At 43.7% G+C, this 11,844-nt stretch overlaps 1 protein-coding gene across 1 annotated transcript in view; it reads left to right on the top strand.

Moving 5' to 3' along the window:
* Positions 1–8,770, top strand: part of eif2ak1 (eukaryotic translation initiation factor 2-alpha kinase 1) — a 43,468-nt gene extending 34,698 nt beyond the window's left edge. Inside the window, exons 13-15 of the mRNA XM_086001095.1 lie at positions 4,582–4,661; positions 7,277–7,510; positions 8,452–8,770. Of these exons, the coding sequence (XP_085857221.1) occupies positions 4,582–4,661; positions 7,277–7,510; positions 8,452–8,604 (467 nt within the window). The 3' untranslated portion in view covers positions 8,605–8,770. The remainder of the gene's footprint in view (positions 1–4,581; positions 4,662–7,276; positions 7,511–8,451) is intronic.
* Positions 8,771–11,844: the final 3,074 nt, after the last annotated feature.

Raw genomic sequence — 11,844 nt, forward strand, 5'->3', positions numbered from 1 at the left:
CCAATTCTCACTTTCCCCTGTGCGAGGAGATCAAACCATAAAGCTAGAATCTTGCACTATGCAGATGAACATTTACAGCAGGAACTTTTTCAACTTTCTGATGTGTGACTGCTGTTGAAGCTTAATTAAACTAAGTTTTAAAACTGTGTATTTTAATTTTTTTTTCGAAGTTTCAGGTAAATTGTCCCAATTCACACAGACTTGCATTTCTATAGCACCTTTCATGACCTTCGGACGTCCCAAAGCGCTTTACAGCCAATGAAGTACTTTCTGAAGTGTAGTCACTGTTGTAATGTAGGAAATGCAACAGCCAATTTGTGCACAGCAAGCTCCCACAAACAGTAACGATCAGATAATGTTTTTTAGTGACGTCGTTTGAGGGCTAAGTATTGGCCAGAACACAGAAGAACATAAGAAATAGGAGCAGGAGTAGGCCATACGGCCCCTCGGGCCTGCTCCGCCATTCAATAGGATCATGGCTGATCTGAATCTAGACTCACGTCCACTTCCCTGCCCTCTCCCCGTAACCCCTAATTCCCTTATCTGCTAGGAAACTGTCTATCTCCATTTTAAATTTATTTAATGTTGCAGCTTCCACAGCTCTCTGGGGTAGCAAATTCCATAGATTTACTACCCTCTGAGTGAAGAAGTTTCTCCTCATCTCAGTTTTGAAAGGGCAGCCCCTTATTCTAAGATTATGCCCCCTAGTTCTAGTCTCACTCATCAGTGGAAACATCCTCACCGCATCCACCCGATCAAGCCCCCTCACAATCTTATATGTTTCGATAAGATCGCCTCTCATTCTTCTGAATTCCAATGAGTAGAGTCCCAACCTACTCAACCTTTCCTCATACGTCAACCCCCTCATCTCTGGAATCAACCGAGTGAACCTTCTCTGAACCGCCTCGAGAGCAAGTATATCTTTTCTTAAATATGGAAACCAAAACTGCACGCAGTATTCCAGGTGTGGCCTCACCAATACCCTGTATAACTGCAGCAAGACTTCCCTGTTTTTATACTCCATCCCCCTTGCAATAAAAGCCAAGATTCCATTGGCCTTCCTGATCACCTGCTGCACCTGCATACTAGCTTTTTGTGTTTCATGCACCAGGACCCCCAGATCCCTTTGTACTGTAGCACTTTGCAGTTTCTCTCCATTTAGATAATAACTTGCTCTTTGATTTTTTTCTGCCAAAGTGCATAACCTCACACTTTCCAACATTATATTGCATCTGCCAAATCTCTGCCCACTCACTTAGCCTGTCTATGTCCTTTTGCAGGTTTTTTATGTCCTCCTCACTCACTGCTTTCCCTCCCATCTTTGTATTGTCGGCAAACTTGGATATGTTGCACTCGGTCCCTTCCTCCAAATCGTTAATATAGATTGTAAAGAGTTGGGGCCCCAGCACTGACCCCTGCGGAACACCACTAGTTACTGATTGCCAGCCCGAGAACGAACCATTTATCCCAACTCTTTGTTTTCTGTTAGATAGACAATCTTCCACCCATGCCAGTATATTACCCCCAATCCTGTGATTTTTTATCTTGATCAGTAATCTTTTGTGTGGAACCTTGTCAAATGCCTTTTGGAAGTCCAAATACACTACATCCACTGGTTCCCCTTTATCCACCCTGTTTGTTACATCCTCAAAGAAGAGAAGAAAAATTACGGAGAGGTTAATTGAGAAAGTGCAGCAAGAAAAACTAGAAAGGCGATGGTAGGAGCTTCAAATAAGAGCTTACTTGCTGAGCCCAAGGATGAGGTAAGGTCTCACTATGGATATACACAAAATAGTCAACTCTAGTAAAAGGATAAGATTCAAATTCCCAATAATATTAATCACTCCCACTAATCAAGCATGTTTAGTTGCAAATCTCAGCTACTTCTGCATAAATGATGGATTTTACCTTCTGGACATATTACCAAAATGTGGCAAATTCCAATATTATAGAAACTATTCCACTCCTATTAAAAGTACAGAAGAAACTGAGGAACATCTGCTCTGAATTCTGACAAAGAAACAAATCTTTGTGGCCAGAATGAAATCTTAATCTATCAGGAAGTGATAGGGATCAGAAAAGTGGAAGAAGTTGTTGACTATACAAATAAGAACATGTAAGAAACAGGAGCAGGTGTAGGCCATACAGCCCCTCAAGCCTGCTCCGCCATTCAATATCATGGCTGATCATCGCCCTCAACTCCACTTTCCTGCACTAGGATTCTAGTCCCAGCACTGGCCAAGTGAAGTCCGTCCCAACGGAACAGCTCTCTCCTGTCCCAGTACTGATGCCAGTGTCCCAGGAAGCAAAACCCATTTCTCCCACACCAGTCTTTGAGCCACGCATTTAACTCTCTAATTTTATTTACCCTAGCCAAATTTGCACGTGGCTCAGGTAGTAATCCAGAGATTATTACCCTTGTGGTTCTGCTTTTTAATTTGGCCCCTAGCTGCTCAAACTCCCTCAGCAGAACCTCCTTCTTTGTCCTATCTATGTCGTTGGTACCAACATGGACCACGACAACTGGATCCTCCCCCTCCCACTCCAAGATTCTCTCCAGCCCAGAGGAGATGTCCTTAACTCTGCGGCTGCAAAGAACTCTATCTATCCCCCTAACGATACTATCCCCTACCGCTACAACATTTCTTTTAACTCCCCCCACTTGAATGGCTCCACGGTGCTGTGGCCAGGTTGCTCATCCTCCCCGCAGTCCCTGTTCCCATCCTCACAGGGAGTAAGAGCCTCAAACCTGTTGGACAAGAGCAAGGGCTGCGGCTCCTCCAACACTACCTCCTGGATCCTCGTACCTGCCTCACTTCTAGTCACACCATCCTGACCCTGGCCACGGACTACATCTGAATTAATTAATCTAATTGGTGTGACTACCTCCTGATACACAGAGTCCAGGTAACTCTCCCCTCCCTGATGTGTCTCAGTGTTTGAAGCTCTGACTCCAGCTCTTCAACACGGAGCTGGAATTCCTCGAGCAGCCAACACTTACTGCAAATGTGATCACCGTGAGCATCAATGGTGTCCACCAGCTCCCACATATTGCAGCAGCAACACACCACCTGATCTCCCATTCTATGTAATTAATTAAATTTATCAATATTATTTTTAAATACCCTCTGCCCCGATTCTAGATGATGAATATCGCACCTTAGAAACTATAAACCACAGAGTTTAAGCTTAAAAAAGAGAGACTTACCAACCAATCACTTACCTGCTTTCTGGTGACGTCACACTTGGATTACTTTTTACCTCTCTCCTTCCCTCCGAGTTCGGAGATTGGCCTTACCTGGTCTCTGGGGCCTTTTATAGCCCCGCTCTGCTGCTCGAGTTTCCCGCCGACGCTCTGAGGCCTTACCTGGTCTCTGGAGCCTTTTATAGCCCCGCTCTGCTGCTCGAGTGTCCCGCCGACGCTCTGAGGCCTTACCTGGTCTCTGGGGCCTTTTATAGCCCCGCTCTGCCGCTCGAGTTTCCCGCCGACGCTCTGGGGAGAACTCCCCTGCTCTTCTTCGAAAATGCCGTGGGATCTTTTATGTCCACCTGAGAGGGCAGACCGGGCCTCGGTTTAACATCTCATCCAAAAGACGTCGCCTCCAACAGTGAAGCGCTCCCTCAAAATTTATTTATATAGTGCCTTATCACATCCTCAAGCCAATGGGCTATCTTTTGAAATGCAGTCACTGTTGTTATGTAGGTAAACCCAGCAGCCAATTTGCGCACAGCAAGGTCCCACAAACAGCAAGTGAATGAATAACCAGACAATCAGTTTTTGGTAGTGGTGATTGAGGGAGGAATGCTCGCAAGCACACCGGGAGAATCATACAGCACAGAAGGAGGCCATTAGGCCCATCGTGCCTGTGCCGGCTCTTTGAAAGAGCTCTCCAATTAGTCCCACTCCCCTGCTCTTTCCCCATAGTCCTGCAAATTTTTCCTTTTCAGTATATAATCCAGTTCCCTTTTGAAAGTTACTATTGAATTTGCTTCCACTGCCCTTTTCAGGCAGTGCATTACTCTTCGAATAGTTCCTGTGATCTAGGCAGAAAGGGCCTCAGTTTAATGCCTCATCTGAAGGATGGCACCTCTGACTGTAGCACTCCCTCAGTACTGCACTGAAATGTCAGCCTAGATTATGTGCTCGAGTCCTTAAGGGGGCTTGAGCCCACAACCTTCTGACTGAGAGGCAACAGTGCTATCAACTTAATTGCACATGGAGGAAGAAAAAAGTCAGCTGTCTCAGGAAAAGCAACTTGTATTTTGAAATATTATTTTCTGTTCATGACGTCTGTTTCCTCGCTGCCCTTCGGGTGGGGTGGGAATAAAATCCACCCGAGAGTTAACCTGGGGTGCCACTGTACACTTTTATTAGCTAAACCAAGAACACTATTTGGCAATGAAAACATACTGTATCAGCAGAATGGAGGGGAAAATAGAGGGGAAGCAGAGAGGAGACGGGTGCATGATGATAACTGGTTATGTGATGAGGACTGAGATAAATTGACCTTTGTCATGAGTTTTCTTCTTGTACTCCTGTTGCGGGCACGTTGATTTTTCCTGTTTTCTATTCACTCCCAGATTCAAAGCACACCTCAGGAGTGGGGACTTCGCTGTATGCTTCCCCTGAACAACTGAAAGGCTCTCACTATGATTTTAAGGTACACCTATCTCTTAAAAATGTAATCCACCTGTTTATTTTCTATTCGTGTATTCTCCAGGCCAGCTTGTCAATGCACATGTTTTTACAGCTGGAATAGCAGAATGCAGGATATAATTCGGGGCGATGGGATGTTTTATCAGATGCAATTTTAACCTAACTTGCTCGTGGGGAAACTGATCAGATCGGGTGCAACACTTGTTTTATACCTCATCTGATTTTACTCTCCATTGAAGCCAATATAGGGCAGGGTGTAAAACCAGCATTCCACCCAATCCCATGGGTTTCCCGCTTGGTTACAATTACACCCAAGTGGAAATCAGGAACTCTCTCCCCCAAAAACCTGTTGAGGCTGGGGTCAATTGAAAATTTCGAAACTAACATTGATAAATTTTTGTTAGGCAAGGGGTATAAAGGGTTACAGAACCAAAACGGGTAACTGGAGTTAAGATACAGATCAGACATGATCTAATTGAATGGCGGAACAGGGTCGAGGGGATGAATGGCCTCCTCGTGTTCCTATGTTCCTAATTGATTGAGGAACTGCAAGGTTTCCTTTGTCAGATTAACTGGGACTGAACTATTATATTAAGTCTTTGTTTTAAATTGTACTATTTGATCTCCCTTGGTGTTGCACACAGGATATCAAGTGTCGTCTTCTGTGAAACAGGGTTAGAGGGCATGGGATAATTGGAACAATGCAATTAGACATAATTCAGTCCCCATACAGTCTACCCTTATTTTTACATGAAACTCTGATTTTTATATTATTTATAGCTAAATAGCAAAACTTACGGGAACTTGGGAAGTAGAGTTGGTTGGAGGTTTTCTGCAATACAGGCAGAGGAGCTGGGAGATGTAAAACTCAGACAACAGCACCACCATTGGCTGAAGGGGGTAATTACAGCGTGACAAATTTACATATCCATGTTCTATTATAAATGTGGACATAGGAATTTACAATGGAATATTTGACAAAAGTGTAACAAAAACGTGATGACAGGAAGTAAGATTTTATAGACAGGAAACAGATGCAGACATTGTTTTATTAATTTATTATAGCTATATAAATGACTGCACAATACAACCTACATAAGTAAGGCTGCTCTTGTAAAATTGAGAAAACTTTCAAAAGTTATATCTTCTCCGCCCCATACTTTGCAACTATCCATCCTGGCTTCTAACTCTAATATTTTTGCAATGGTTTACACCATGGATTTTAAGCTTAGTCTGTGGTTCATAGAATCATAGAGCACAGTGCCTTCATTACTGCCCTGGCTGAGATCCAATAGTTCACCACAAAGCAAAGATATAATCTGGAACTGACCTGTGTCTATATAGTTAGGTACCACAACAAACATTTTGTGTTCAAAATTATGAAGGGTTTTGAGTGTGCAAAATTATGACGGGTTTTGATAAATAAGGAGAAACTGTTTCCAGTGGCAGAACAGTCGGTAACCAGTGGACATAGATTTAAGGTAACAACAGAAAATGCTGGAAAAACTCAGCAGGCCAGGCAACATCCGTGGAGAGAGAAATAGAGTCAACATTTCAGGTCGAAACCTTTCGTCCGGACTGAAAAAACACAGGAAATGAAACAGATTAAAAGGCCAGTTTGGGGAATGGGGATGAAAGAGCAAAAGAGAAGTGAAGAGACATTAAGAGGTATTCAAAACGAGACGAGATGGTGATAGGACTAGTAAAAAGACAAAAGACGGCGCTCCACGGATGTTGCCTTGCCTGCTGAGTTTTTCCAGCATTTTCTGTTATTTCGGATTTCCAGCATCCACAGTATTTTGCTATCGTAATAGATTTAAGGTAATTGGCAAAAGAACCAGTGAGGAGATGAGAATTTTTTTTTTAAACGCAGAGTGTTGTTGTGATCTGGAACGCACTGCCTGAAAGGGTGGTGGAAGCAGATTCAGTAGTAACTTTGAAAAGGGAATTGGATATATAGTTGAAAAGGAAAACTTTGCAGGGCTATGGGGAAAGAGCAGGGGAGTGGGACTAATTGGATAGCTCTTTCAAAGAGCTGACACAGGCATGATGGGCTGAATGGCCTCTTTCTGTGCTTGCACGAGGACATCAAATCTGCAAGACCAACATCTGAAGAGTGCTATTCTGAATTTGTTTTTAGTATTTGTTAAACTTGTATACTTCTGTTGCTGTATAAAAATGTTTTTTGCAAGAGTGGCCTGTTTTCCTGACGTTCTTTCCGCAGTTAGCACAAGGGATTCCCTATGACCTGCGTCAGCATTTGCAGGAAGTCTCCGTACAGAAAAGTTTGAAAGCCACTGGCTCTCACTATGGAGTTTTTTGTATTGAATCTTAACCATGGATACAAGATTAAATGGAAGAAATGTAGAACAGAGGGCAGGAGAAACTTCTTCAGAGTTAGGAGACTGCAGAATTGACTTCCAGGGTTAGAGGTTGAGGCGGAAACTATGTTAACATTCAAGATTAGATTGGACGGGTGGTTGAAGGGATATGGAAACAGGGCGGGTAAATATGATAGGAACTATTTGTTCATATGGAGGATAAACTCCAACAGGGACTGGTTGGGGCAAATGGACTGTTTCTGTGCTGTAACGTCTGTGTTTCAACCTCCACTTTCAGTCAGATATGTACAGTGTCGGCATCATCTTACTGGAGCTCTTCCAGCCATTTGGAACAGTGATGGAAAGGACCAAGATACTCTCAGCGCTTCGCGAAGGCCACATCGCAGAGGACTTTACACACCGGCAGCCTGTACACGCTAAATACATTAAGATGCTAACCAGCGAAACCGCTTCCCATAGACCGAGTGCAGAGGAGATGCTGGCCAGTGAACTCTTCGACAATTCACGTGAGGTAAGGGAGAAAATCTTAGTCCCTTAAAATTGGTTTCAGGAGTAAGGGTCAGAAACACCTCGTTCAACAAAAATAAACCCTCCTGTCTGAATTCCTGCTTTTCTCCGTAAGCATCCTATTGCTGAATTTGCGGGAAGGAGATTTTGAAAGGGGTGATCTTTGAGGACGCAGTTTTGTTAGCGAGCCATTAGTCAATTGTGGAGAAAAGTGGGCATTGTCCTGTTTCTCATCTGAGGAATTTAACTTTGTCTCTTGGGTTTAGTCAGCCATGGCTCACTGGTAGCACTCTCTCTCTCTCCTCGGAGTCAGAAGGTCGTGGATTCAAGTCCCACTCCAGGACTATCGGCTGACACTCTTAGTGCAGTACTGAGGGAGTGCTGCAGTCAGAGATGCTGTCTTTCGGTTGAGACATTAAACCGAGGCCCCGTCTGTTCTCAAGTGGATGTAAAAGATCCCACGGCACTATTTGAAGAGCGGTGGAGTTCTCCCTGGGGTCCTGTCCAATATTTATCCCTCAGCCAACATCACTAAAACAGATTATCTGGTCATTTATTTAATTGTGGGATCTTGCTGTGTGTAAATTGGCTGCCATGTTTCCTACATCACAGCAGTGACTACACTTCAAAAGTGCTTTGGGATATCCCGAGGTCATGAAAGGTGCTGTATAAATGCAAGTCTGTCTTTTTTTGGGGGCGGGGGGTTGGGGTTTAAATCTCTTATTTAGGCCAACTTTGGCCTTCAGTGAAGATTTAACTTCTAGAAAATTGAGGGGAAGAAAATAATTTACGGTGAGAATCTGGGGCTGTAGTAGGATTAGTTTTGGATTGCTCAAGCAAAGAACTGGTACGGACCCAATGGGCTAGATCACCTCCTGCGCTGTCTTGTTTTATGCTTCATCTGTTTTCTTTTTCTCCCCACCTTGTACTTTCTTTCACATGTAGGTCACTCCACCGCAGGGCAACCTAGAACAGAAAGTAGTGACCCAGGATCAAGAAATTAAGAGCCTACAACAGAAAGTGATTGATCAGGAAGCAGAAATCAGAAACCTCAAAGAAAAAGTCAAATTACTGGCTGGGGACGGGGAATGCAGCTAGAGATCTTCATGATGTCCCGGAGAAACTTACTCCCAGTCCGGCGTCCTTTTAACCCAAATTCACGATGAATACCTCATGTATGATAATGATTTGTGAGTTGTGAATGTACAGGTTTAATTTAATGAGTTGGTTATATACAGTGTGTAGGATTAAATATTGAATGATACATTGTCAAGGCTTTGCATTCATGGTGTCAGCTACAGCTCAGTGGGTAGCTGTCTCTATTGGTCAGAAGGTTGTGGGCAATGTTCCACCCAAGGTGTGCATGCGCATAGCCACACCTCAATCGGGAGGTCCTGCGCAGGCTGCTTACAAGCTGTTGCCGTTGGAAGATACCGCACAGCAAATTTAAAGGGACAGTGCACAAAAAAATTGGCACGAACATTGGTTGTGGGTTCAAGTCCCACTCCAGAGACTTGAGCACAAAAATCTTGGCTGACACTAGTGCAGTACTGAGGGAGTGCCGCACTGGCAGAGGTGCTGTCTTTCAGATGAGACATTAAACCAAGGCCCAGTCTGCGCTCTCAGGTGGACGAAGGATCCTACAGCACTATTTTGAAGAAAAGGGGAGTTCTCCCTGGCGTCCTGGCTACTATTTACCTGGTGATTATCACATTGCTGTTTGTGGGATCTTGCTGTGTGTAAGTTTCCTGCATTACAACAGTGACATCACGTCAAAAATACTTCTCTAGCTAAAGCGTTTTGGGATGTTTATTATTTCATTATTCACATTATATATTAATGATCTTGACAAGGGAACTAGATGTAATATCTCCAAGTTTGCAGACGACACAAAGCCAGGTGGGCGTGTGTGCTGTGAGGATGCTGAGAAACTCCAGTATGATTTGGGCAGATGCAGTATAATGTGGATAAATGCGAGGTGGCAAAAACAGGAAGGCAGATTATTATCTGAACGGCAAGAGATTGGGAAAAGGGGAAGTGCAATGAGACCTGGGTGTCCTTGTGCACCAGTCGCTGAAGGTAAGCATGCAGGTGCAGCAGGCGGTTAAGGCGGCAAATGGTATGTTGGGTTTCATAGCGAGAGGCTTCGAGTACAGGAACAAGGATGTCTTGCTGCAGTTGTACAGGGCCTTGGTGAGACCACACCTTGAGTATTGTGTGCAGTTTTGGTCACCTTATCTGAGGAAGGATGTTCTTGCCATGGAGGGAGTGCAGTGAAGATTCACCAGACTGATACCTGGGATGGCAGGAATGACGTATGAAGAGAGATTGGGTTGATTGGGCTTGTATTCGCTAGAGTTTAGAAGAATGAGAGGGGATCTCATAGAATTTTATAAAATTCTAACAGGACTAGACAGACTAGATGCAGGAAGGATGTTCCCAATGGCAGGGGAGTCCAGAACCAGGGGTCACAGTTTAAGGATAAGGGGTAAGCCATTTAAGACAGATGAGGAGGAATTTCTTCACCCAGAGTGGTGAACCTGTGGAATTCTCTACCACAGAAGGCAGTAGAGGCCAATTCATTAAATATATTCAAGAAGGAGTTAGATATATTTCTTAAGGCTAAAGGGATCACGGGATATGGGGAGAAAGCAGGGACAGGGTACTGAATTTGGATGATCAGCCATGATCTCATTAAATGGTAGAACAGGCTCAAGGGCCGAATGGCCTACTCCTGCTTCTATGTTCTATACTCTTTATAAATAGCAGGTAGTCGTGTCCTGGCCACGATTCCTCCCTCGACCAACACCAAAGATAGATGAACTGGCCATTCATCTCTCTGCTGTTTGTGGAATCTTGCTGTGTTTCCCCATCATCTGTGACTGCATTTTCAAATATAATGCAAGTACATTTTTAAGAATGGATTTCCTACACAGTCAGATGCATTGATTTGAGGAAAGTAAAAGGAGTACATACCTTCATCAAAGGGACTGCAGCAATTCAAGAAGGTAGCTCGCCATCACCGTTTCAAAGTAGAGATAGGCAATAAATGCCAACCTTGCCAGTGATGTCCATATCCTGAGAATGTATAATAAAGTCTGAAGTACACTACAAAGGTATTAAGGCCATTTGCACAGATCTGCATGTGTTAATTTACTCCTCTATGGTGTTAGTTACCTGTTGAGTTTGGATAATGTATACAAGGTGTCTTTCTAACTGGTGCCACAGTAAATGCCAAATTACCTGATGTAAAACATAACACTTCCAGACTGCTGGGCATTTCATAAATCTTAGTAGCTGTGCAGTGACAGGGTAACAGCTGTGATCAACCGGTTTCAGGCACCAATCCACAGGGTGGAGTGTTATCTTTGTCACACAGAAGAGCATTGTCGGAACAGATTTTCTGCTCCTCTAAGACAGTCAATACTACAGGAGGAACCATCTGCAGTGTAGCAGTGGGTACCAGATTAGGGGTTGTCCACAAGCTCGGTACACTAAACTCTCCCAAAGTGCATGTTTATTATATTTTAATCCTTGTACTGTGTAAAGTTGTATTAATCAGTTTTATCTGAACCAAGTTGTATTTAACAACAACTTGCATTTATAGAGTGCCATGAATGTTGAAAACATCCTAAGGCACTTCACAGGAGCGTTGAACAAAATTTGACACCAAGTCACACAAGGCGATATTAAGGGTAGAGGAGGTAGGTTTTAAGGAGTGTCATAAAGGACCAAAGAGAGGTGGAGTTTAGGGAGGGAATTCCAGAGCTTAGGGCCTCGGCAGCTGAAGGCACGACTGCCAATGGTGGAGCGATTAAAATCGGGAATCCGCAAGAGGCCGGAATTGGAGGAGTGCAGATATGAGGATTGTAGGGCTTGAGGTTATAGAGATAGGGAGGGGCGAGGTCCTGGAGGGGTTTGAAAACAAGGATGAGAATTTTAAAATCGAGGTGTTGCCGGACAGGGAGCAATAAGGTATAAATTAATTTTGGGGAAAGAGCAAAAGGAGCTGTGGGGATTTGATGTGTTTGAAAGAGTAGGATTGGCAGGGAGGGGGTTAAAGAAAATCTTGATTTTTGATGTACTTTTATGGATAGTCTCTAGCTATTTTCCCCAACAATTTCCACTTGCCTATAGTTCATTAGCAGAGTGCCAGAGCCCACTTAGTCAGGGTTTCAGACCATTGAACCTACACATGAAATCAATACATTTTATGTTGCTGCTCGTGTCAATCAGTCGCGGCCTGACTGGTATTAGAGGCAGAAAGAACTGATTTTTAAATTCAGATGAACTAAAACGCACAATTTTTATTAACAGAGAGACTTTTCAATCAAAGAA

The sequence above is a fragment of the Somniosus microcephalus genome, chromosome 11 (assembly GCF_052327205.1).
Source record: "Somniosus microcephalus isolate GS21.2 chromosome 11, FLI_Smic_1.0, whole genome shotgun sequence".
In the NCBI taxonomy this organism is placed as follows: Eukaryota; Metazoa; Chordata; class Chondrichthyes; order Squaliformes; family Somniosidae; genus Somniosus; species Somniosus microcephalus.